At 62.7% G+C, this 23,439-nt stretch overlaps 13 protein-coding genes across 13 annotated transcripts; 5 read left to right on the plus strand and 8 right to left on the minus strand.

Annotated features, from left to right (window-relative positions):
• Window positions 1–70: 70 nt before the first annotated feature.
• On the minus strand, window positions 71–2,665 carry MVES1_003361 (uncharacterized protein; the record flags this gene model as incomplete). Its single annotated transcript, XM_056208178.1, has 1 exon — window positions 71–2,665. The coding sequence occupies one exon, from the start codon at window positions 2,663–2,665 to the stop codon at window positions 71–73; it is 2,595 nt and encodes an 864-aa protein (XP_056064153.1).
• Window positions 2,666–2,717: 52 nt separating this feature from the next.
• On the minus strand, window positions 2,718–3,681 carry mrpl8 (54S ribosomal protein L8, mitochondrial; the record flags this gene model as incomplete). Its single annotated transcript, XM_056208179.1, has 2 exons — window positions 2,718–3,591; window positions 3,620–3,681. The coding sequence occupies 2 exons, from the start codon at window positions 3,679–3,681 to the stop codon at window positions 2,718–2,720; spliced, it is 936 nt and encodes a 311-aa protein (XP_056064154.1).
• Window positions 3,682–3,777: 96 nt separating this feature from the next.
• On the plus strand, window positions 3,778–4,230 carry ACP2 (mitochondrial acyl carrier protein; the record flags this gene model as incomplete). Its single annotated transcript, XM_056208180.1, has 1 exon — window positions 3,778–4,230. The coding sequence occupies one exon, from the start codon at window positions 3,778–3,780 to the stop codon at window positions 4,228–4,230; it is 453 nt and encodes a 150-aa protein (XP_056064155.1).
• A 388-nt stretch (window positions 4,231–4,618) lies between these two features.
• Window positions 4,619–6,544, minus strand: SCH9 (non-specific serine/threonine protein kinase; the record flags this gene model as incomplete). The annotated part of the gene is made up of 1 exon (XM_056208181.1): window positions 4,619–6,544. One exon carries the CDS (start codon window positions 6,542–6,544, stop codon window positions 4,619–4,621), a length of 1,926 nt encoding a protein of 641 aa, XP_056064156.1.
• A 118-nt stretch (window positions 6,545–6,662) lies between these two features.
• MVES1_003365 (uncharacterized protein) lies at window positions 6,663–9,131 on the minus strand (the record flags this gene model as incomplete). Its single annotated transcript, XM_056208182.1, has 1 exon — window positions 6,663–9,131. One exon carries the CDS (start codon window positions 9,129–9,131, stop codon window positions 6,663–6,665), a length of 2,469 nt encoding a protein of 822 aa, XP_056064157.1.
• A 131-nt stretch (window positions 9,132–9,262) lies between these two features.
• EFT2 (translation elongation factor 2) lies at window positions 9,263–11,791 on the plus strand (the record flags this gene model as incomplete). Its single annotated transcript, XM_056208183.1, has 1 exon — window positions 9,263–11,791. One exon carries the CDS (start codon window positions 9,263–9,265, stop codon window positions 11,789–11,791), a length of 2,529 nt encoding a protein of 842 aa, XP_056064158.1.
• Window positions 11,792–12,241: 450 nt separating this feature from the next.
• On the minus strand, window positions 12,242–12,483 carry MVES1_003367 (uncharacterized protein; the record flags this gene model as incomplete). The annotated part of the gene is made up of 2 exons (XM_056208184.1): window positions 12,242–12,448; window positions 12,475–12,483. 2 exons carry the CDS (start codon window positions 12,481–12,483, stop codon window positions 12,242–12,244), a joined length of 216 nt encoding a protein of 71 aa, XP_056064159.1.
• A 64-nt stretch (window positions 12,484–12,547) lies between these two features.
• Window positions 12,548–17,139, plus strand: SKI3 (Superkiller protein 3; the record flags this gene model as incomplete). The annotated part of the gene is made up of 2 exons (XM_056208185.1): window positions 12,548–12,627; window positions 12,720–17,139. 2 exons carry the CDS (start codon window positions 12,548–12,550, stop codon window positions 17,137–17,139), a joined length of 4,500 nt encoding a protein of 1,499 aa, XP_056064160.1.
• A 20-nt stretch (window positions 17,140–17,159) lies between these two features.
• ALG7 (UDP-N-acetylglucosamine--dolichyl-phosphatN-acetylglucosaminephosphotransferase) lies at window positions 17,160–18,701 on the plus strand (the record flags this gene model as incomplete). Its single annotated transcript, XM_056208186.1, has 1 exon — window positions 17,160–18,701. The coding sequence occupies one exon, from the start codon at window positions 17,160–17,162 to the stop codon at window positions 18,699–18,701; it is 1,542 nt and encodes a 513-aa protein (XP_056064161.1).
• A 25-nt stretch (window positions 18,702–18,726) lies between these two features.
• Window positions 18,727–19,287, minus strand: HAM1 (adenylate kinase; the record flags this gene model as incomplete). The annotated part of the gene is made up of 1 exon (XM_056208187.1): window positions 18,727–19,287. One exon carries the CDS (start codon window positions 19,285–19,287, stop codon window positions 18,727–18,729), a length of 561 nt encoding a protein of 186 aa, XP_056064162.1.
• Window positions 19,288–19,332: 45 nt separating this feature from the next.
• Window positions 19,333–20,406, plus strand: MVES1_003371 (tRNA(Thr) (cytosine(32)-N(3))-methyltransferase; the record flags this gene model as incomplete). Its single annotated transcript, XM_056208188.1, has 1 exon — window positions 19,333–20,406. The coding sequence occupies one exon, from the start codon at window positions 19,333–19,335 to the stop codon at window positions 20,404–20,406; it is 1,074 nt and encodes a 357-aa protein (XP_056064163.1).
• Window positions 20,407–20,414: 8 nt separating this feature from the next.
• Window positions 20,415–22,361, minus strand: SPT8 (Transcription factor spt8; the record flags this gene model as incomplete). Its single annotated transcript, XM_056208189.1, has 1 exon — window positions 20,415–22,361. One exon carries the CDS (start codon window positions 22,359–22,361, stop codon window positions 20,415–20,417), a length of 1,947 nt encoding a protein of 648 aa, XP_056064164.1.
• A 66-nt stretch (window positions 22,362–22,427) lies between these two features.
• On the minus strand, window positions 22,428–23,348 carry MVES1_003373 (uncharacterized protein; the record flags this gene model as incomplete). The annotated part of the gene is made up of 1 exon (XM_056208190.1): window positions 22,428–23,348. The coding sequence occupies one exon, from the start codon at window positions 23,346–23,348 to the stop codon at window positions 22,428–22,430; it is 921 nt and encodes a 306-aa protein (XP_056064165.1).
• Window positions 23,349–23,439: the final 91 nt, after the last annotated feature.

Genomic DNA, 23,439 nt, shown 5'->3' on the forward strand with positions numbered 1-23,439 from the left:
ATACCCACGAGTACATAAGACACGTTTGGCCTCCGTCGATTCCTTTTTATCGTACATGCTAGGGTATCGTCTACGTATCCACGCGCCCTGCAACCACATCCCGCACCAGTCCAAGCAGCGCTTTGCGGTACGCGCGGCGCTCCGCGACCAGCGTACGGCCGCGCGTGGCAAAGCGCGACGCGTGGCTGTTTTCCTGCTGCAGACGCCGCGCTTCCTGCAGCGTGCCATTGTGTGGCGCGCGGCGCAGCATCTTGTCCACGTAGTTGCCCGCGCGGCGCAGCATACGCCGCATCCGATAGTCGGGCACGAGGCCGCGCGCAAGGCACGCCTGGAAGAATTGCTGCGCGCCGAGGTACTCGTGCGCCTGCATCAGCAGCTGGAAATGCTGCACGACACTCGCGGGCCGCGCCACGTCCACGGCAGCGTTCGGCGCGCCGCGCATGAGCCAGTGGGGAATGCCCAGCACGTCCTGGGCCGCTTGCGCGCGCGCGGCAAGCGCAAGCGTGTCGTAGAGGTGTGCGTCGGGCGTGAGGTTGTGCTTGCGCATGTCTTGCAGCGTGTGCTGGACGGCGCGCCAGTCGGATTCTGCAGCGTACATCGACGCAAGGTGCGCGTACATGGCATGCGTCGGCGCAATATTCCACGCACGCTGCGCCGTGTCCAGGAGCCAGAGCACCTCGGCGCCGCGGCGCGCTTTGCAGAGTGCGTGCACAAGGGGGAGGAGATGCGCGGCGGTGGGCCGGATGCCAGCGTCGAGGAGCGCGCAAAACTCTCGCTGGAGCGCGTGTGTGTCGCCGAGGGCTGCAGACACGGCGAGGCGCGCCGCAGACGGCGGCTCGGGCGCAGGGGGAGGTGTGCATGGCGCGTCCTGCGCCCGGAACCCGCGCGCCAACGCGTCGGGAGCGGGCTGCAGCGCCGTGTCGCGCACCCAGACGTGCAGCGCCGCGGGCGTGTGCTGCTCGCGGCGAACGCTCCGGTCGCGGAGCACGGCGAGCTCTGCACGCGCGTTAAAGCCAAGCGCGGCAAGCGCGTCGCACAGCTTGGCCTGCCGCACCGCGCTGGGAAGCGCACCGGTGGACGAGCGGCCGCCGCACCATGCGACCGGCGCGGCCAGCGCGGCGCTCATCTCCTGGACTTGCGCACGCGGCGTGTCGAGCGCGTCGACGAGGAGCGCCGCGAGCGCGCGCCGGACTCTGCCGCCGGGCTTGATGCCGTACGCGCGCGCGTCGTTGAGGACTGCACGCGCGAGCGAAGCGTCGTGCAGCGCCCCGGCGCACTCGAGGAGCGCCGCAGTGCACGCCGAGTTGCGCTGCACACACGCCGCGGGCACCGCAGGTGCTTGGTCTGCAGCGCACGCAGCGCGCCACGGCGCACCGAGGACGTGGGCGCCAAAGGCCATGCCGCGCGCAGGCATGCCGCTGCGTGCATACGCCTGCACGACACCCGCGGCGGCATGGTGGAGCGCCATGCGCGCTGCGTCGCGCTTTGGCACCTTGCGCCGCTCTTCGACAGGAACGCGCGGCGTGGCGTGCGGCGCGGCGTGCAGCGCCGCACGGAAGAAGGCGAGCGCGGCGAGCGGCATGCCGCGCCGCCCCGCCCACGTCGACGCGAGGCCGAGTGTGTGCGGCAGTGGATGCACCCTTGCGACATTTTGCGCGGCGCGCGGAATCGCGTGCTGCACGTCGAGGTGCTCGCTGCCCGGCACGCCGAAGAGCGCAAGAAGGTAGGGTACGTGCTGTGCATGCGCGCCGTGCAGCGCCGCGCGGAGCAGGTCGTCGAGCAGCTCAGCAGGCTCGCACTCGCGCGGCGGCACTTGCGCAAGCAGGGGCCGCAGCGGCGCGTACGCCTCGGCCAAGCGCCGCCACAAGCTCGCGCGGAGCGGAAAAGCAGCGGCCATGGCCTTGAGCGCTGTCTGGAGCGCCACGGCATCGTGCCGCGCAAGGCAGTGCGCGACGCGCAGCGCATGCGCATCGTAGTCCGCGCACTCGGCCTGCTCCCACGACGCGGCAAACTCGGCGTCGCGTCCAAGTGCGTCGCACGCAAGCAAACGCGCGCGCAGAAGCCCAGCGTCGTGCACACCGGGATGGTGGATGTGCGCGACACGCTCGATCTGCAGGACGAGCTCCATGTCGCGCGCAGCGCCGAGCGTCTGCGCCATGCGCCGGAAATGCACCAGGGGGACGGCGCCGACGTGCAGCTGCGCAAAGGTAAGCAGTTTTCGCGCAAGGACATGCGCCTCGTGCGTGCCGAGTAACATGAGCGCCTCGGCGGCGTAGCCCAGTAGCGCAAGCGCCTCGTGCGCGGATACTGTGCTCGCAGACGTGCGTGCGAACGGGGCAAAGAGCGTGGTATAGGCAAGCGCGAGTGCGTGCTGGATATGCGCGAGCCCCGCACTGGGGTCGTCGGCGTGAATATTGCGCTGCAGTGATTCTAGCAGAGGGCGCGTAGCGCTGCATGCCGCGTGCTGCGCCATGGCCTCTGCCAGCGGCGGGTCGCCGCTGGCTACGGCCCATGCTTCGGGCGTGTGCATTGCAAGTGCGGCGCGGCGCACGGAAGACGAAAGGGCGCGCACAGGAAAGCACGGCATGCGCAGCCCCCGCGCGACATGCCACCGCGGCACATGCCCGCGCACCAGCCCCGCGAGCACCCGCCAGGGAGCAGCCATCGCGTAGGAGGACGAGAAGCGCGCGAGGAAAGACACGCGCACGCATTGCTTACTAATCACTGCGGCAGCTACGGGCGGGCGCGGCGCTGTTGCGCACGTACCGCTTGGCATAGATGCCTTTTGCGAGGCGCACGACGCTTGGTTTCGGCGTGGTGACGGTTCGCTCGCGCACGACAATGCCGCGCTTGCCGCGCATCGGCTGCTGCACGCGCGCGATCTGCCCGACTTGTGCGGCGGTCTCGGGGCTGAGTGCGCCGGCAAGGAGGCGCTTGCCCGTCATGGGGCGCATCAGCGTGCGTCCGCGGCTGGGGCTCGCAAGCTCGAGTGCGTCCCAGCGCTGTGTATCTTGGCGGTACGTGCCCTCGACGTGCTCGGCGGCGCGCAGGCGCTCGAGGTAATGCGTCGCTTTTGCACGCAGCTGCTCGCGCGCTTTCTCGCCGCGGTACCGCACGAGCTTGGCAATGTTCTTGCGTGTGAGCGGTGCGAAGCGCTCGTCGTGCTCGAGCGGGATATCGGCTTGGGCGGCGAGGAGCGCGCTGAGTTCGGCGAACGGGATGTTTTTCTGTGCGCGGCGCAGGATGATATCCGCCTCGCGCGCCATAGCACGCGCTACCATATCGAGCTTTACGTCGGTAGGGTTATCCACAAGCTCCAAAATCGCGCGTGGCGCATGGTCGCCTTTGCGGTGGCCCATCAGGTGGATCCGGGTATAGCCGCCGGGGCGGTCCGCGTAGCGCTTCGCCATGGCCTCCACGCGGCGCAGCGAGTGCTGGTGCGAGAAGAGGAAGGACTGAGCGCTAGACATGGCGGTCGGCGTGCCGCGCTTGCCCAGCGTGATGATTTTTTCAGCGCATCGTGACGCTTCTTTTGCTTTTGCAACCGTCGTTACGATCCGCTCGTGCTCCAAAAGAGAGGTGACTAGATTCCTAGAGTGAGTTTCAGGGGTGCACATACCGCAGCAAGTGGTTGCGGTGCGACGACGACCGGCTCAGCTTGCGGAACGCGAGGCCTTTCATCGCAGAGAGCAAGGAGCGACACGGCGCGCCGGTTCGGCCGAGATTACATATCGCGGCACGCACGGCCAACCAAGCTTTGCTCCGTTTTCCGTCCCCATGCTTGCCGCGGCCCTGAAGATGATCCCTCGCACTATGCGCGCTGCGCCTGCTATTGCGCGTGCTGCTCCGACAGCGCGCATGCAGTTTGCACGCACTCCAATGGCGGCTCCCACACTCGCGCGCACGTACGCGAGTGGGGGCGGCCTCACAAACGACGAAATTCGCACGCGTATTGAAGAAGTGCTCAAGAGCTTTGAAAAGGTCGACCCTGCCAAGGTGACGCCCACTGCCTCTTTCACGGCCGATCTTGGACTCGACTCGCTTGATGCCGTCGAGGTCGTGATGGCGATTGAGGAGGAGTTCAACATTGTACGTCGTGCACCTTTGCTTACACCACAGGAAATTCCCGACGTCGACGCAGACAACATTACCAATGTGCAGCAGGCGATTGACTACATCTCACACACCTCTGACGGTGCGTTCCCCGAAATACTGACGGAAGCGATTTAAATGCCCCACTCCCCCCCCCGACGCGTTGGCGCATCGGCGATTGTAGGTGCATAGCTGCAGGAGAAATTCACACACCACCCTCGCTGCATGACGAGACGTGCAGTGGCGCATGCTGGCAGAGGCGGTGTACCAAGCCTAGACGCATGCACTTTGTACGCCGAAGCTGGCGCAAAGCGCCCTGCACTGGTCCTCCGCCAGCCTACTGGCTGCACGCAAAGCGTTTGGAGCATGTCTCCCGTGTCCAAAAGGTGCTTATACACGCTGTCTATGTAGGGATTTGTGTCAAAATGGATACGCAGTGTATCCAGACAATGCGCCCAGCACCCATCGCCAACTGGAATCTACTTTTTTTTCTTCTTTTCTCCCACCGCCTTTCTCCCCGCTGCAATCACGCCTGCAATTGCAGCTTGGCCATTGCCTCCTCCGTCCACTCCTCCTCCGTAGCGGCATCTTCTGTGCCCCAATCGACGGCACCGAAGCGCTCGAGCCCTACACTCTCCACGCCGTCATACGTCCCCGTATAGCTGAACCCACGGAACTTTTCCTGTACGCTACGCGAGAGCGGCTCCGCGGCCTCGTTCACACTTCGCTCGCCGATCGCGACGCTCTTGCTGTGCGTCATTGGCGGCGCACGCATGACCGAGTCGCCCTTGGACACGGCCAGTGACTCGGCAGTCTCCGCAAGCTTGGCAATCTCCGCGACGCTCGACTCTGTGAACTCTGGGTCAAAGTTGGCCACGCACTCGTCCGACACGACAAGGGGCTTGAATACGGGCGGGATTTGTTTTCGCGCAAGCGCATCCCAGTCGATGCTCGCGAAAAAAGCATGGTTCTTCAAATCCTGGGCGTCTGCATGCGCGCCGAGTCTGTGCCGCGGGTTCCTGTTCAAGAGCCCTTTGACAAACTGCTTTCCCTCGTCGCCAATGGCGCCGCGCGGAAACTTGATTTTGCCAAAGCAAATGTTGCGGTACATCTGCTGCGTATCGTCGGCATAAAACGGCGACCATCCACAGCACATTTCAAACAAGAGCACGCCGAGGCTCCAGAAATCAACCAGCTTGCTGTACCCCGTCTCGTCCAGCAAAATTTCGGGCGCGAGGTACTCGGTGGTGCCGCAAAAGGTGTTGGTAAGCTGCCCTGCCTGCAGATCGGCCTTGCTGAGCCCAAAATCGCAGAGTGCGACGTGCCCGGTGGCGTCGAGCAAGATGTTTTCGGGCTTGAGGTCGCGGTAGACAATATTGTACTTGTGCAGGTGCTCCAGCGCGAGGGTAAGCTCGGCAATGTAAAACCGCGCACGCGCCTCGGTGAATCGCCCCTCGCGCTGCAGGTGCCAAAAGAGCTCGCCACCCGACTTGTAGTCCGTGACAAAAAAAAGCTCCGACTCGGACTGGAAGCTGAACTTGAGCCCCACGAGGAACGGGCACAAGAGACTCTGCTCGAGAATCTTGCGCTCGCCCATGGTATGTGTGACTTCTTTCTTCATCGCAATCTCGCGCTTGGAAAGCACCTTCATGGCGTAGATGCGTTTCGTGTCGCGTTTGCGCACCTGGAAGACCCGGCCAAAGGTGCCGCGGCCAATGAGCTTTAAAAATTCAAAGTCTGCGGTGCCGAGGCGGTGCTGCGCAACGCGCTCGTACGACATCTGGATCAAAATCTCCCCGCGCGTTTCCGACGCCTCGCCTGACTCGTCGCCGTGGGTATACAGAGTGTACCACTGTTTGGCGGTGGAGCGGTGAATGAGGCGCGGTCTGATTTCGCACAGGCCAAGCAGCGTCTCTTGCGTGCCCTGGCGGTCGTACACACTCACGTACGCAATCTGATTGCGCGATGTGACATCAAAGGTGATCGCATGGTGCCAGCGGGGCTGCGAGCTGTCTGCATCCGCAGCACCGTCAAAACTATCGCCCACATACTCATTCATGTCGAACTGCACCACAACAAACGGGCGCGAGGTCTCGATGCTCGATACAGGCAGTCTCCGCGCTTCCAGAAGCTGGACATGCAGGTATCCAATCGACGAAGTGCTCGCGCTCCGGTCCATCGTTGCATCGGCACTCGATTTGGGCTTCGGCGGCGGCAGCTTCATCGTAAAATCAGGAGCTACACGCGACACACTGGTCGTCGGCACACCAATCAGCGACGAGGGCACCTGCGCATGGCCCGGGCCCGGCGTCAAGAGTGGGTTCGGCGTGCTGCCGCGCTCAATGAGCGAGGAGCGGTCGAGCGCATCGAACGGATCTCGCTCTATGCCAATGCGTGGCGTATCTTGGTCTAGCAGCCCATGTACATCCTGCTGCATGGACACTCCCGTCATCGTTGCGCATGCTCCAGGGGCAGTGTGTGGCCGCAGTGGTGGGCAAGGACAAACGCGCTCACTGCCACGCATGCGGGTGCCACGTGCACATATGGAGGAGAGCTGGGCTGGCTACAAGCTACGTGGGCGTGTACCAGGCACGGCGCTGCAGCGCGCGGTCCTCGGCGGCGCGCTGCAGAGCGGCGGCGGGCTGGAATGCATCGGCCATGGGCCACAAGGCGCATGCAGAGGCCTGGAACGTGGAAATGTCGGCATCGCACGGCAAGGCGCCGCGCGATTGCATCTGGTGCAAAAACGCTTGCGCTTCGCCGAGCTCGGCGAAGGAGGCGTGCATCGCAGGCCGCGTCATGCCCAGGACGAGGTGTGCGGCTTCGGGGATGCCGTCGGTGCCCTTTAGTGTGTAGATGCCCTGTGCGGCGCCCAGCAGACGCGACGCCGTGGTTGCGTCGCGCTGCAAATACTCGGTTTGGACGGTGTCGAGCGGCTGCGCGAGCGCGGGAATGTGACGCGCAAGCCTGTCGACGGCGCGCTGCACATTTTCGGGCAGCGCTACTTGCCGGAACTGGAGGAGGCGGACGTGCAGCTGCGGATCCGCACTGTCCAGCGCGTGCGCCATTGCGAATGCACGCAGCGCAAGCATCCATTTCTGCTCGCGGAGCGCCACGTCCAGGGTGCTGAGCCAGGTGGTGATCGCGTGCGGCGCGGCGCTCTGCAGCTTGGTAATGTAGGCGTGGGCATCGAGGAGGGGCGTGTGCGTGGCTGCGAGCAGGATGCCGTTGGGGTCCGTGTCTTTGGGCGGGTGGTCCTCGTCGATGTCCTCTGCTTCCTGCGCCTCTTGCGCTTTCTGCGCCTCCTGCGCTTCCTGCACGGGCACAGGCGCACCGGCGACGTTTCTATCGTGCAGCTTGACGTACATGCCGATCGCACCGGTCGCCGCGCGGCTGTAGATGGGCTGCGAAAAGAGCGAGTCTTCAAAGCGGACCGTGTCTGCATACGAACGCAGCGTCATTTTGCGCATACAGTAGCTGTGAAAGTCGAGCTGGTCGTCGTAGATATCCTGCAGAATCCTGTCCACCTGTACATAGCGCTTGAGGGCGAGCGCATCGTTGCCCGAGCGGCGGTGTGCGTCGGCGTCTTCGACGAGGTAGCCCGTCGCTTGCATGTCTACCAGGTCCGCAATGGGATCCGACGCATCTTGGCGAGTGAAGCACTGCATGATCTTGGTGGCCTCTGCAATTCTGTTCACACGCAAGAGGTACTTGGCCGCCTTTGTGTTCAAGTACCGGTCCTGGCCATCGAGCAGGCGCGCGTCTTCCATGGCATCCGCCGCCGCGTGAAGCGCACCCGCGCGTTTCAAAATCCGCGCGCGTGTCATATGCAGCTCTGGCATCGTCGGCGTGTGCACAAGAATGCTGTCGATGTACTGCAGTGCTTTTGCGTGCGCGCCGGTGTACGAGTAGTGGTAGGCCATAAAAGACATGGCCCACAAAAAGTTGGAGGGAAGCGCTCCGCTTGCGGGCTCGTTTGCGGCCAAGAATGACGCGACAATGCGCTCGATGGCGTGCTGTTTTGCAGCGTCTTTGTACAGCGGCTTCACGTCGCTAAACAGCGAAGGGATGTTTTTTACCAGCGCGGACTCGATGTACGCACGGGCGCACTGGGTAAACGCATCGCCCTGGGCAAAATCCAGTGCAAGGCGCTGCATTGCACTGGAACGAGGGAATGCGGCCTGCAGCGTGGCAAGGTGCGCAAGCGACGCCGCGGCGCTGTCCTCGGCGTGTGCGGTGCGCAGCGCAAGAAGGCTGCGCACGGTGTTTTTGTTCTCTGGGTTCCACTCGACAAGTGCATAAAGCACCGCGTCAGCGTCGGCAATCCTGCCCATCTTTTCCAGCGCCGCAGCACGCATTGCGTCCTGCGCGGGGCGATCGTACAGCACGTCTTTTTTAGCGTCCAGGAGCGCGAGCGCCTCGGCAGACTCATCCAGCTGGAGCAGGATGGATACATGGTACAGGACCACCTCGCTGAACTCGTAGTCGTGCGGCAAAAGATCGCGCACGGCGCTTTCGTACGCAGCCAACACGCGCGCGGCCTGCTTTTTACTGCCTGCGACGTCGTGTGCGACAGCGAGCCCGATCCAATTCACGCGCAAATACGGCTGTACACGCAGCAGCGAGAGACGCGCCTCAATCAGCGGTGCATACTGGCGCAGCTGCATGTACATGTACGCTGATTCGCGCACGAGGTTAATGTTTCCGCCTTCGATGCGCAGCGCCTGGGTGTAGCACTTGAGCGACTCTTCGTAGTTGCGCTCCATGCGGTGAATGATACCGAGCGTGTGCCAGCAAATGAAGCTCATCAAATTGAGCCGCAAGCTTTCCTTGGCAAGTTTGAGGCCTTCTGCGCGGCGGTGCATCGACGCCAGCACCAATCCCTTGATTGCGAGCGTCTCTGCATGGTACGGCACGCGCTTCAGGATCGCATCTGCGCTCTTGAGCGCAGGCTTGTACTTGCGCGACTCATACTCCTGGATGAGCCGTGCAAACAATCCTTTTTCCTTCGCTGGCAGCTGCACTGGCTTGGGCGGCATGGCGCGAAGGAATCCAAGTATGTGGAGCCGCCGACATGCACGTGCCGTTTGGTCACGGCCGAGAATCGCGCGCTGCTTTTTGCGATTTCCTCCGCCCTTTTTTCTCTCTTTTACCCCTCTGCTTGCCCACTATGGTGAACTTCACCATTGAAGAGATTCGTGGTCTCATGGACCGGCCCACGAACATCCGTAACATGTCGGTCATTGCCCACGTCGACCACGGCAAGTCGACGCTTTCCGACTCGCTCGTGTCCAAGGCGGGTATCATTGCCAGCGCCAAGGCCGGCGACATGCGTTTTATGGACACTCGCGACGACGAGAAGGAGCGTGGTATTACGATCAAGTCCACTGCCATCTCCATGTACTTTCCCCTCCCCAAGGAAGGGCTCAGCGCGATTAAGCAGCCGACCAACGGCAACGAGTTCTTGATCAACCTGATCGACTCCCCTGGTCACGTCGACTTTTCTTCCGAGGTCACCGCTGCCCTCCGTGTTACGGACGGTGCCCTTGTTGTGGTCGACGCCATTGAGGGTGTGTGTGTGCAGACCGAGACTGTGCTGCGCCAGGCACTTGGTGAGCGTATCAAGCCCGTTGTCTGCTTGAACAAGGTCGACCGTGCGCTGCTCGAGCTGCAGGTTGGCAAGGAAGACCTCTACCAGTCTTTCTCGCGTACCATTGAGTCGGTAAACGTCGTGATTGCCACGTACAACGACCCCGTGCTCGGCGAGACGCAGGTGTACCCCGAGAACGGCACTGTGGCCTTTGCCTCGGGCCTCCACGGCTGGGCGTTTACCCTCCGTCAATTTGCCGCACGCTACTCCAAGAAGTTTGGTGTGGACAAGGAGAAGATGATGGCCAAGCTGTGGGGAGACAACTTCTTCAACCCCAAGACGAAAAAGTGGACCACCAAGGACGTGGACGCGGACGGGAAGCCGCTCGAGCGCGCTTTTAACATGTTTATTCTCGACCCGATCTACCGCATCTTTGAGTCGATTATGAACTTTAAGAAGGACGACACGAACAAGCTTTTGGAAAAGCTCGAGATTGTGCTCACCACCGACGAAAAAGACCTCGAGGGCAAAGCGCTCCTCAAGGTTGTCATGCGCAAGTTTTTGCCCGCCGGCGATGCACTGCTCGAGATGGTTGTGATCAACCTTCCCTCGCCCGTTACTGCACAGCGCTACCGTGTCGAGACGCTCTACGAGGGCCCCATGGATGACGAGAGTGCGATTGGTATCCGCGACTGTGACCCCAACGGCCCGCTGATGCTCTACGTCTCCAAGATGGTGCCGACCTCGGACAAGGGCCGCTTTTACGCCTTTGGCCGTATCTTCTCCGGTACCGTCCGCTCCGGCCCCAAGATCCGTATCCAGGGCCCGAACTACACGCCCGGCAAGAAGGACGACCTTTTCGTCAAGTCCATCCAACGCACTGTGCTCATGATGGGCCGCTACATTGAGCCCATTGAGGACTGCCCCGCGGGCAACATTCTCGGTCTCGTCGGTGTCGACCAGTTCTTGCTCAAGTCGGGTACGCTTACCTCCTCCGAGACTGCGCACAACATGCGAGTCATGAAGTTCTCCGTCTCGCCCGTCGTGCAGGTCGCCGTCGAGGTCAAGAACGCCAACGACCTGCCCAAGCTGGTCGAGGGTCTCAAGCGTCTCTCCAAGTCGGACCCCTGTGTCCAGTCCTGGATTGCCGAGACCGGCGAGCACATTGTCGCGGGCGCCGGTGAGCTGCATCTCGAGATTTGCCTCAACGACCTCCAGAACGACCACGCCGGTGTCCCGCTCAAGATCTCGGACCCCGTCGTGGGCTACCGCGAGACTGTCCAGGCCGAGTCGAGCATGACTGCCCTCTCCAAGTCGCAGAACAAACACAACCGTCTTTACGTCACTGCCATGCCCATGGAGGAGGATTTGAACCGCGAGATTGAGTCCGGCGCGATCAACCCGCGCGACGATGTCAAGATACGTGCGCGCCACCTCGCCGACAAGTACGGCTGGGACGTGACCGACGCACGTAAGATTTGGTGCTTTGGTCCGGAGACGACAGGACCGAATTTGCTGGTCGATGTCAGCAAGGGTGTGCAGTACCTCAACGAAATCAAGGACTCGTGTGTCGCCGCCTTCCAGTGGGTCACCAAGGAGGGCTGCTGTGCCGAGGAGCCCGTTCGTGGCGTGCGCTACAACATCCTCGATGTCACGCTCCACACCGACGCAATCCACCGCGGCGGTGGCCAGATTATCCCGACTGCGCGCCGTGTGTGCAACGCCGCAGCGATGCTTGCCGACCCTGGTCTCCAGGAGCCCATGTACCTTGTCGAGATCCAGTGCCCCGAGTCTGGTCTCGGTGGCATTTACTCCACGCTCAACAAGCGCCGTGGCCAAGTCTTTAGCGAGGAGCCGCGTGTCGGTACGCCGATGGTCACCGTCAAGGCCTACCTTCCCGTCATGGAGTCGTTTGGCTTCAACGGTGACTTGCGTCAGGCAACAGGTGGCCAGGCATTCCCCCAGAGTGTCTTTGACCACTGGGCGGTGATGAACGGTATTGCGAACGACAAGTCTGGCAAGCTCTACGAGCTCGTCAAGGCGCTGCGTATTCGCAAGGGCCTCAAGGAGGACGTCCCGGAGCTGAGCGCGTACTACGACAAGCTCTAAGTAGGCGGAGCACCCGCACTATACGTAGTGAAAAGCATATTTGCGTAGGATCTGTGGGCTATGTATGGGACGCCTGTGTCGAGAGAGAGGCACGCGTGCGAAAAAAGCGCTGGATGGACGTGCATGCGCGCCTGAGCGCTGCAAACAGCTTGCGTTGCCCGTGTGTGTCGTTCCCAAGTACAATCCACGCACAAAGTGCGATCCGCGTCGCCGCCAGTCCAGTCCATCAGCGCTCCAAATCTGGCGTTAGCGTGCATGTACGTACTGATATTACTGCCAAACTTGGCATACAATGCGACCTTGAGCTCCTTCATCTGCGCCTCACAGTCCTCGACACTGGCCTTGAGCCGCGCGATATCGGCATTTGCACGCTCTGTATCCAGCTCCATCTGCGCCGTCGCTTCCTCGCGTGCCATGTGAATGTACGCCTCACCGATCCTGTACCTATCATTAGCATACACACACACACAAGACCGTATCGTCGTCGAGCAGCTCGATCTCCAGCCCCAAGTCCTCGAGCTCCTCGCGCTCCGTCCGCCGCACTTGCATCTCCTCCTCGACGTCCGCGAGTGCCGCATGCAGCCGACTGAACTTGTTGATCCGCTCCTGATCCTCCCACGTCACCTCGACATCGTTACTGTGTGTGTCCTCGCCCAGCTACCGTCAGCATGCGCGTCACTTGCCATGTGCATGGTGGCGAGAGTTGTATTAGTCAGCCGTGGAGATGCGGCGCCGCCGCCGCTGCTGCCGCGGCGCATGGCCGGCGACAAGCAAGCACTGCGCGAAGTGCGCGCGCTGATCCGGCAGGGCTCGTGGGATGCCGCCGAAAAGAATGTGTACGCAGACACCGGTGCTCTCTGACTGCAGCGGCGCGTTTTTGGAGCGCCATCCGCGAGACTACAATGCGTACGTGTTGTGGAAGAAAAAGAGCTAACGTGTTTAGTCTTGTGTTCCACGGCCTGATCCAGCTGCACCGCGGCAACCTTGCAGAGTCCGAGGCGTCGTACACGCTGGCGACAGAAGTCGATCCCGATCAAACTCTTGCGTGGCAGGGCCTTGACAAGTTTTACACCACGCAGGCGCAGTGGCCTGCACTGTGCCGCGTCCTGACTCACTTGGCGCACGCACATGCGGGCGCGGGCGATGCCGCGATGCTGGGCGCTGTGCTGGTGCGCATCGTCGATGTGCAAAAAGCGCACGGGTCCGCAGCCGAGTACGCGACTGCGCTGCTTGCCTTTACGCCCTCCTCGCCGTTTTATGCGCTGCTCGCGCACCTGCCCGTGCCCGACCAGACGAATCCGCACGCCAACGTGTCGTATGATGCGCAGATGTACATGCACGCGCGCGCACTTCCGCTTGCGCTCGAGCTTGTCTCGCTGCTGGAGAAACAGGACGCTGGCACGATCGAAGCGCGCGTCCAGCACGAGAAATCCACGCTCGCCGGCGCCAAGCTCGGCATGTCGGTCTTGCGTGCGAATGCAGTCGCCGACGTACTCGAAGTCTCGCACCTGCCCATGCTCCTGGAGCACCTTCTCTCACTTCCGCAGGCGGACGACACCGTGCGCCGCAACGCCGAAGCCAAGCTCCTGCGCCACTACCACCGGCTCTCCACGGCCGCGCCCCTCCACGGCCCCGCGGCGGACCTCCGTTTGAAAGAGGCGGCGTACACGCGGACGATGGAACTTGCGCACGGCATGGTGCTCCTGCAGATCCCCGATGAGCTTGCATGGCGAACGTGGCTGGAGTGGAACGACTGGACGCTCGAAACGCTGCCGTACCCCCTGCTCCTCCAGTACGTCGAGCTCTTTCCCAACGGGCCGCGCACGCCGTCGTTCCGTGCGCTCTTGGGTCTCGTCCGCGATGCCGGCTATCTCGAACGCGTGCTCACGCGCGAGCAAGCGTCCGAGGAAGCGGACCTGCTCCAGCTTGCGGCCGAGGGCTTTGCGCGCGCAAAGTCCTCACTCCTTTGTGAGCGCATTGCGCTGCTCTTTTACATGCTCGACAAAGACTATGCGCTCGCGCTCGACGTCGTGCAGGATGCACTCGCTGTCCTGGACGATATGCGCGCGTCGACCGGGCGCGCATTTCCGCGCATCGGCATCGAGATCGAGTCGCAGCTCGCGGTTGTCTACACGCACGCCGCGCCGCGCAAGCCACGCGAAGCGGCAGGGCTTGTCCAGCACGTCTTGCGCCACGATCCACAGAACATGAATGCACTGCTATCCAATGCATACCTGCACAAGGCCGCGCACGAGCACGAGGCCACGCTGCGCGCTTTTGAGGCCACGCTGCGCACTGCCAAAGCGCAAGCCACGGCGGCGGCGCATGCGCGCGATCTCACTGCGCTGCGCCTTTCTCCCGACGCGGTGCAAGAGGCCGAGACCGAGCTCGGCGCGGCGCTCCTGGGCGCCGGCGACCTCGACGCCGCGCACAAGCACATGCTCGCGCTGCTCGACGCCTACGACCAGCCCACCAACGTGTTCGGCGCCGAGCAGCGCGCCAAACTGCACTTTTTGCTCGGCAAGGTGTATTGGGCGATGAACGCGCGCCAAAGCCAAGCGTACCACCACTTTGTCGTCGCCGTGCAGCGCTCGCCCCTGTTTGCCCCCGCATTCACCGCGCTCGGCGAGTACTACGAAGCAGTGCAGGACGCTGTGCGCGCGTCGAAATGCTTCCAAAAAGCGTTCGAGATGGACGCGAGCGAGTACGGCGCGGCGCGGCGCCTGGTCGAGCAGTTTGCCGAGCAGCGTGCGTGGGATGTAGTCGAGGTGATTGCGCGCCGCGTCGTCGAGGCCGAGGGCGGCCTCGGCGTGCTGACAGGGCAGAGCCATGCCGTGCATCTCTCGCGCAATCCATGGGTCTGGAAGGCGATCGGCATGGTCGAGGCGCAGCAGCACCGCCCCGAAAAAGCCGTCCGCGCGCTGCAAGTCGCGCTGCGCGCGAGCCCAGACGACACCGACGCGTGGGTTCGCATGGGCGAAGCGTACCTCGCGTTTGGACGCGCCACCGCAGCGCTCAAGACGTTTGGGCGCGCCTTGCAGATGCGTGGCGCGGAGGATACGGCGCACGCGTGGCACATTTTGTACAACGTCGCGATGGCCCAGCGTGCGCTCGGGCACTTTGACCGTGCGATTGCTATTTTTGCGCGCATCCTCGCGCAGCACCCCGAGCAGAGCAGCGTGTGTGCGGTGCTTGCTGAGACGCGCATGCTCGAGGCGCGGCGCTTGGGCACGATGGGATACACGACCCGGACGTGCGCTGCGCTGCACTCGGCCCTGTGCGATGCCGCGCGTGCGTTGCAGCTGGATAAGCTGCTGCGCACCGCCTGGAAAGTAGCTGGGGATGCGTGCTTCTTCCTCTCCCAACTCGCTGGAGAAGGGAATGCGCGTGTGGCGCTGCGTGCGCTGCTCCACAGCCTCGTGCTGCTCCAGGGCCAGCTCCACCTCGACGCACGCCTCCCCATCTCCGCCGTTTCTGTCGAGATGCTCGTGACGCCCATCCCCGCCGCGGACGACTGCAGTGCAGTGCACGTCGAGACGTATGCAGCACACGCAGTGCTCTTTTACAAGTACCTTGTCGTGGCCAACGCGCAAAACGTGCGCGCCGCGGCGCTCGCCTGGGCCGACCTCGCGGCCGGACTGCAGCGCTACGCATCGGTGCTCCAGCAGCGCGCGGTGGTGGAGCGCATGCAGTGCACTCTCGAGGCTGCCGCCGCTGCCGCCGCGCCCGCTCACGCCGAGGCGATCCGCAGTGTGCATGCAGCGCTCCATTTACGGCCCCACGCCCGCCTCTGGCTTCTCCTCGGCAACCTGCACTTTTTTACACAGCCGCGCATCGCACAGCATGCCTACATCATGGCGCTCGAGTGCCGCGCCAAGAGCGCCGCTCCCTGGGTCCATCTCGGCCTGCTCTACATGCACCGCTCTCATTTTGCGCTTGCCGAGCAGGCGTTTGTCGAGGCACAGACCATCGCCCCGGAGACGCCCGCGGCATGGCTTGGCCGGGCGCTGGTGCTGCAGCATGCATCCACCGACCATCGCGCCAAGACGGCGCTCTTTGCACACGCCGCGACGCTCGCCGAAGGCACGCTGCTCGAAGCTGGGTACGGCTTTGCGCGCAGCATCGTTGACCTCGGCGCCACGGTGCCGCTGCCCACGCGCAAGCTGCAGGCGCCGCTGCTGGCGCTTGCACACGTCGTACAGCACGCGCCGCACGACGCGTCCGCGCGGCACCTCGCTGCGTTGCTTGCGGAGCGCCTCGGCGCGCGACGCCTCGCGATGCGCCGCATATCGCGCGCCAATGCGCTGCTCGAGAGCGAGTACGAGGCGACGGAAGAAGCCCAAACAGCGTTCCAGTACGGCATCGCGAGCGTGAACCATGCGCGGATGCAGCTGGCAGAGCAGCGTACGGCGGATGCACTGGAAGTGTTTGAGAGCGCCCAGGCGCTGCTCGCAGACGAGGAGGTGCATGCCAAGCAGGACACTGCGATGGTGCGCACGGCGAATGCGCTGTGCGATATCGGGCTTGCGATGTGCACCTACGCGAGCGATCGCACCGAGGGATTGGCGCACATGCACGCGGCGATGCAGACGTGCACCCAAACGACGACGCTCGGTGCGTGTGCGTCTGTTTTGTGGGCGCGCATGGCCATGCAGTGCGGCACGGCGCCTGCGGAGATTGCCGCCGCCCTCGATGCCGCCCTCGATGCCGCGCCCACGGACCATGTGCTGATCGCGACGCGCGCAGCGCTCGCTGCAGCGTGCGGAGACCATCCCGCCTTTGTCCAGGTGCTCCACGCGCGAGTCGCGGCACAAGGAGAGGCGCTGCAGCTTGCCATGCGCAAGACACGCGGCGCTGCTGAGCTGAGCATGCTGCATCTCTGCGCGACGTTCGGCGTGCCGGAAATGCTGCAGCACCTCGAAAACATTCTTCTTGACGATACGTACGCACTCGAAGCTGTCCTGCTTGCCGCACACACGCTGGCACGCCTCGCTGCCGGCGCGCTCCTTGCACACACCCAGCTGCCTGTGCTGCCGCAAGGAAACGTCGCGCATGTCGCGCACATGGTGCTGGAAAAGGTGCGTGCCGCACAAGAGGACCATTTGTGGGCGTCGGCGCTCGCGACCACCGCCCTTGCCGAGCTCGTGCTTGAAAAAGACGAGAGCGCGCGCGATGCATTGCACGACACGGCCCCGCCGCACGACACGGCCCCGCCGCACGACACGGCCCCGCCGCACGACACGGCCCCGCCCCCGCCGCGCCGCGCCGCACACCACGCAGCGAGCGCCGTGCACCTCGCGCCATGGCGTGCCGACCATTGGGCCCTCTTGGCCGCCGCCCGTAGCTAGTTTAGTCAGCTCTCGCCGCCATGTCCTGGGCCTACGCCGCGCTTCTCGTGCCGTGCGCCGCGTACATGCTTGCACTGCTCGCCCCGTCTGCCGCCGACTTGCTGTGCGCGCACGCGAGCATGGCATGCGCCGCATGGGGCGACGCGTTCTTGCGCCGCGCCGCGCCAGTGGCTAGCGTGCACGCCGCGATCCAGTACATGGACCGTGCGCTTCCTGCGCTGGGCGTTTCGCTCGTGCTTGCGGTGCTTGGGTACGGCGCAACCTACCTTGCGATTGCATGGTCGCACCGCGCATTTGCCGCGCACGGCCTGTGCGGCCGCGATCTGCTGAAGCGCACCGGCGCGCCGGTCCCCGAGTCTTTGGGGTTACCGTGCGCGGTAATCTACCTCGTCTTGCTCCTCTTGTTCATTCCTTTCCGCCACTTCGGGTGTGCTGCGTCGCTGTATGCGGACCACGCGCAGAACCTCGCGCTGTACCTATCTGCCCTGCTCTCCATGTACTCGGGCGCCTTGCTTGGGTTTGTTGACGACGTGCTGGATATCCGATGGCGGTTCAAGCTGCCGATCCCGCTGCTCTCGAGCATCCCGATGCTCATGGTCTACATTGCCGAAGGCGGTGCGACCAGCGTCGTCGTACCTGCATGGCCGCCCGTGCTCCGCGCATTCCTGCGCCGCACCACGCTCGAGCTCGGCGCGCTGTACTATGTATACATGATGCTGCTGGCCATCTTTTGTACCAACTGCATCAATATCCTCGCGGGCATCAACGGTGTCGAGGTGGGCCAGGCGCTGGTGATTGCAGTGAGTGTGTGCATCAACGATCTGCTGTACCTCGACGTGCCGGCGGTGGTGCAGCAGGCCTTTTTTGGGCGAGATGTGCAGGTTTCGCTCCCGCTGCACAACAGCGTAGACCTCGCCGCGCGCCATCTATTCAGTCTGCACCTGCTCCTCCCGTTTATCGGCACGAGCGCCGCACTGTTGGCCTGGAATCGCTACCCATCGCGCGTGTTTGTGGGGGATACGTACTGCTACTTTGCCGGGATGGTGCTGGTGGCCTGCGGCGTGCTTGGCCACTACTCCAAAACCCTGCTCCTCTTTTTCCTCCCGCAAATCGCCAACTTTTTGCTGAGCGCGCCGCAGCTGTTTCACTTGGTGCCGTGCCCGCGGCATCGGATCCCGTACCTCGATGCCGCCACGGGACGCCTCTATCCGTCGTGCGTGGTCTGGGAGCCGCGCGGCATGCGCGGCATGCTGGGGGGCGCTTGCATAGACATGTTTGTGCGCATGCGTTTGGTGTGCCGCGTCTACGATACCCACGGCAAGGTGCTCGGTGTGTCCAACCTGACCTTGCTGAATGCCATCCTTGTTTTTTGCGGCGCACGGCCGGGACTGGCTTCGGAGGCTACAAAACGAGACGACGTGGCGCTGCGTGTGGATGCACTGCAGGGCACCGTGTGGCTCTCCGAGCGCGGGTTGTGGTACGCTATGATGGGCGTGCAGGTCGCCGGGTCAGTGCTCGCATTTCTCGTACGCTACAGACTTGCCAACGCCATCTTTCCTTAGGACACTAGGTACGCCTGCAGCTTGGCTAGCGCGCGGGCGCGGTGCGAAATCTATAGTGAGCAACATGGCAACAAACCGCATTCTTTTCCGCGCCGTCCATCTCGGCAAACGTCTTGCCCGACTCGGCCGCCTCAAATATCGGGTCCCACCCAAATTGCGTCTCGCCGCGCGGCGGCACAATCGTGCCTTGCGTTGCGCCTTCGAACAGTACCGGCTCGTGGCCTGGGCCGTGCGAGAAGGCAAAGGTGCACAGCGCCGTCGCGCTCTTGTCCTCGAATCCTTGCAGCATCTTGTTCAGGCCATGGAGGCCAAGCCCTTTGAGGAAATCCTTGATGTAGGGGCCGGGAAGGCCACGCATCCCGTGGAACAGCAGCGCGGTGTCCTCGGTGAGGCATGGGCCTTGCAGCTGAAGCGCGGCGCTGCGGCACTTGGCCAGTGCGACTTGCTGCGTCGTGCCTTGCACTTCGGACACATCGAGCTCGCGAGACGTGAGCGTCCACTGTGCATCGCCGGACGCGTTGAGGATCTGCTGCACCTCGCGCAGTTTGTTCGCGTTCCCCGTCACAAACGTAATTTCGCGCACCATCTTCAAGTGGAGGCTCGCCGAGGCTGGTTTTGGTGCCTTTTGTTTATGCACGCGCGCACGCATACGGGCGACGGTGCAAAAGCGACATCCTCTGTGATGCCCGTCCAGCGTGAAGATGTGTGTGGCGCGCCCCCAACCGACACACACACACACATGTCCGCAGACCACACCACAGGCGCCCGCACACTCGGATCCGCCGATGACGTATGGCAGTTCAATGCATGGTACGTATGCCCGCTTTCTCACTCCAGGGATCACGTCGAGCCGCCGCCCGAGCACCGTGCGCAGGTACAGACTCTCCTTGCAAGGCAGGCCGAGGCGCGTGTGAGCGACACGGATGCACACGCCTACCACGAGGACCCAGCCAAGTACTGGGATACTTTTTACGCGCGCCACGAAAACCGTTTCTTCAAGGACCGCAAGTGGCTGCATCTCGAGTTTCCCGAACTGCTAGCCGCGACCAAGCGAGATGCACCGCCAACGACGATTCTTGAAGTGGGATGCGGGGCAGGCAACACCGTCTTCCCGTTGCTGCGTGTGAATGAAAATCCGGGGTTGAGGCTGATTGCGTGCGACTATGCACCGCAGGCAGTCCACGTCATCCGCTCGCATCCTCTTTATACCTCTCCATCGCGAATCGGGACGTGCGAAGCGCATGTATGGGATTTGAGCGCGAAAAGTAAAAACGGCTCGTTATTGCACCTTCCCCCCGGCGTCGAGCCCGGGCAAGTTGATATTATCGTGCTCATTTTTGTCCTCTCTGCACTGCACCCCGACGAATGGGCCGCAGCGGCAGATAATGTATATCAGATGCTACGTCCCCGCACCGGCATTGTCCTACTGCGCGACTACGGCCGGCACGATCTCCCTCAGCTGCGCTTCAAAAAGAACAGGCTCTTACAAGACAATTTCTACGTGCGCGGCGACGGCACGCGTGTCTACTTTTTCGAGGCCGACGAGCTCTACCGCATGTTTGACGCTGCGCCCAAGACGTCACCCCATCAGCACGCCCACTTTCAGACGCTGCAAATGGCCGTGGATCGTCGTTTGCTGGTGAACCGCAAGGAACGGAAGCAAATGTACCGCGTATGGCTGCAGGCAAAATTGCAAAAACAGTAGTATACATGCTATAGACCTATAATATCATGCATCAGCACGGTCTCGGTACTCGATGCCGACCAGCCACGATCGCCAGAGCTTGTGAGGAGCAGCCGCGCACACTTGTCGATCAGCATTTGGGATATCGTGCCGCCGTGATGGCCCGCGACAATCTTGAACGGAATCTCGGCGTTGGGCAGCGCTTGCGTATCCCATAAGCGCACATTGTCAAAAGAGCCACAGACGATATGGCGGTCGTTCGGCATCACGGCAACCGCACTCACCGCGCCGCTCCGCGCAGGAAGCCGCAAGCTGCGGACAAAGCGCGGCGCGCGCTCTTTGGGCATTGTCGTAACAGCAGGCTCGCTGCTCACTCGCGACGTATCCGGCAGCATACGCACGTCCCACTCGTCCACCGTCTCATTCCGCCGGCCTACGTAGATCTTGTCGCCTGCATGGTTCCATGTGGCGCGGGCACACCACGGAGGTGTGCCGGGAGGAAGCTGCAATGCACGCACGCCCTGCTTGGTATCGACGCGCCGGTCCCAGAGGAGGACCTGGCCAGAAAGCGTGCTTGTGAGCATGATATCGTTGCTGAAGCGCGAAATATCGGCGTCGTACTGCCACGAGGACATCATCGAGCCAAACATGGGCTTTGGCAGCTGGCGGACGTGGGTTTTGGGCGGGGAGGTAGGCGCATATGGTTTGCTTTCGTTGCTTGGCGGATGGCTCGAGCGCTGTCCAGGCAATAAAATGGTGGGATTCGTTGGTGCGGCTTGCGAAAGCGGCACGTCGTCGCTCTCCTCTTCTTTCGCTGTACCGTCAAACAGGTCTGCCTCTCCGTCCGCATCCACATCTGCATCCACATCTGCATCCACATCTGCATCCACATCTGCATCCACATCCGCATCCACATCTGCATCCGCATCCACATCCGCATCTGCATCCGAGTCGCCACTCGCATCTGCAGAGTCGCCGTCGCCGGCGGTCTCGTGCACCGATTCGTCCTGTCCCCCAAAGAGCGAGTCGCCGTCACCCGAATTGGAGCCATCATCGTCGTCATCGTCAATGTTCTCTTCAGTCTCAACGTCCTCTTCGCCCTCGGCATCTTCCCCGGCATCGCGCACTGCAATGTCCGCGTCGCCGTCTCTGTCCACATCGAGCAACTCGGCCTCAAGCTCAGCCTCGAGCTCGGCATCCGATGCATCTTCCTTGCTATCCGCGCGTTGGTGCGCCTCGACCAAAGAGCTTGGGCCGTACAAAGGCCGAAACGCGATATTGGAGATCTGCCCGGCGTGTCCGTCAAAAGCACGCACGACTTGGCCCGTATGCAGATCCCATTGGTATACGCCGCGGTCCCAACCGCCGCTCACAAGCTGCGTCTCTGTATCAGATAGCGCCAATGCAGATACAGCCGCAGTGTGCTTGCGGAATACATGGCGCACAGCGCCTGCGCCCTGCCGCAGGCCCCACAAGTTGATATTCCCTGCTGCGCCGCCGCCAAGTGCCCAGAGGGCGTCGCGCTCGCACACGAGACTGTGCACTGCACTGAGCGGCGCATCCGTGCGTGTGAGTGTATCACCTGGCGCAAGGTGCACATTTCCCCACCATGTTGTGAGCACGCCGCCTTTTGTTACACCTTCGACAAACGAGTTGCGCAGATTTTGCGTGAGCATATTCTTTCCATTCATGCTTGCACACAAGTCGTACCAGCGAACGTAGCCATCACTACCGCCGCACAGCAAAATACTCGCGTCTTGCACGAGCGCCATATCGTGGACTTGCGTCGCCTGCGGCGCCGCGCCGACGGGGTCAATCAAATACCCCTTTTGCGTCTTGCGCTTCGAGGCGGGCGGCGCAAACAGGGTTCCGCGGTGGCGCACTGCGTCTATGTATGCGTCCAGTGTCGATGGCGCTGGCACGGCGGATGCGGACGCTTCCGTCATAACCACATCCTCCGTCGCGTCGCAGTCCATCGGAGGCCGACACAGATGCGCCGCGCGGAGAGCGTTTGGTCACGTGTAATGTATCGGTTGGCGGCACTATGGGGACGGTCCGGCGCGTTGGATCGCGTGCTTGCTGCTGATGCGCGCAAACACGGCCAAGATACTAGCAGCGGGAAACACGTAAAAGGGGGAGAGGCCTACCCAGTACACAACAGCGAGGACCTCGAGCGCAGCGATGCTTGTGCCTAGCGTCGCGCCCTCCCATGAAAGTCGGTTCATTCCCGGCATGACAGACGACCAAAGCGAGAGCAGCAAGAACCAAGGGCCACAAAAGATGGCAATAGCAATCACAAGGCTCACTATCGCAGGGGGCATCGTCTTCCACGGCTCTGTTGCAAACGTATGGTGCCTCGCAGGCCACGGATGAAATCCTTTTGCCTCTTCGGCAAGCGCGCGCGCGCTTGGACGCGTATGTGCATACTTAGCAAACATGCCCTGCTCGAAACGCAACTGCATCAATGTAATCACGTCGGCATCGAGCTCTTTTTTCGTGCTCGGCGCGAATCCGCCAAGCATGAGCGAGACGCTGTACGTCGCCGCGTCGCCAGCATTAGCCAGCATTTCCTTCACGTGTTGAGGCAACCTGTCCACGCGCACACTCCACGACGAGCTCACGGTGGCGGTGCGCATCTTGAGCGGCCATACATGCACTTGTCCCGCTGAGGAATCCAGGTTTTCCAGCGCGACAAATACTTGCTCGGGAAAACGCTCCACGTCGAGCTTCTTGCCGTTATCAGAGGACGTGACGCTGAAAGTAAGCTTTACCACATCGTCCGGCGCCATGGTCACCATCGCGCGATCTTTAGCGGCCTGGGCTTTATTTGCGTATGTCTTGCTCAGGCGCACGGCGCCATCGAACGAGGATACAGAAAGCCGTGCGTCTGTGATATCATAGGATGCGGCATACACAGTGCACAGCAGCACGAGCGCCGATCCAAGCGCGCGGCGCAGCTGCATGGTCGTCGTCCAGAGGAAACGGCGCGGTGCGGGGCCCTTGCACGGCCTTGCAGGCCAGGGAACACTGGCAAGGCCACCCACGTGATTAGTC

This window comes from Malassezia vespertilionis, chromosome 7 (assembly GCF_029542925.1).
Source record: "Malassezia vespertilionis chromosome 7, complete sequence".
Lineage (NCBI taxonomy): Eukaryota > Fungi > Basidiomycota > Malasseziomycetes > Malasseziales > Malasseziaceae > Malassezia > Malassezia vespertilionis.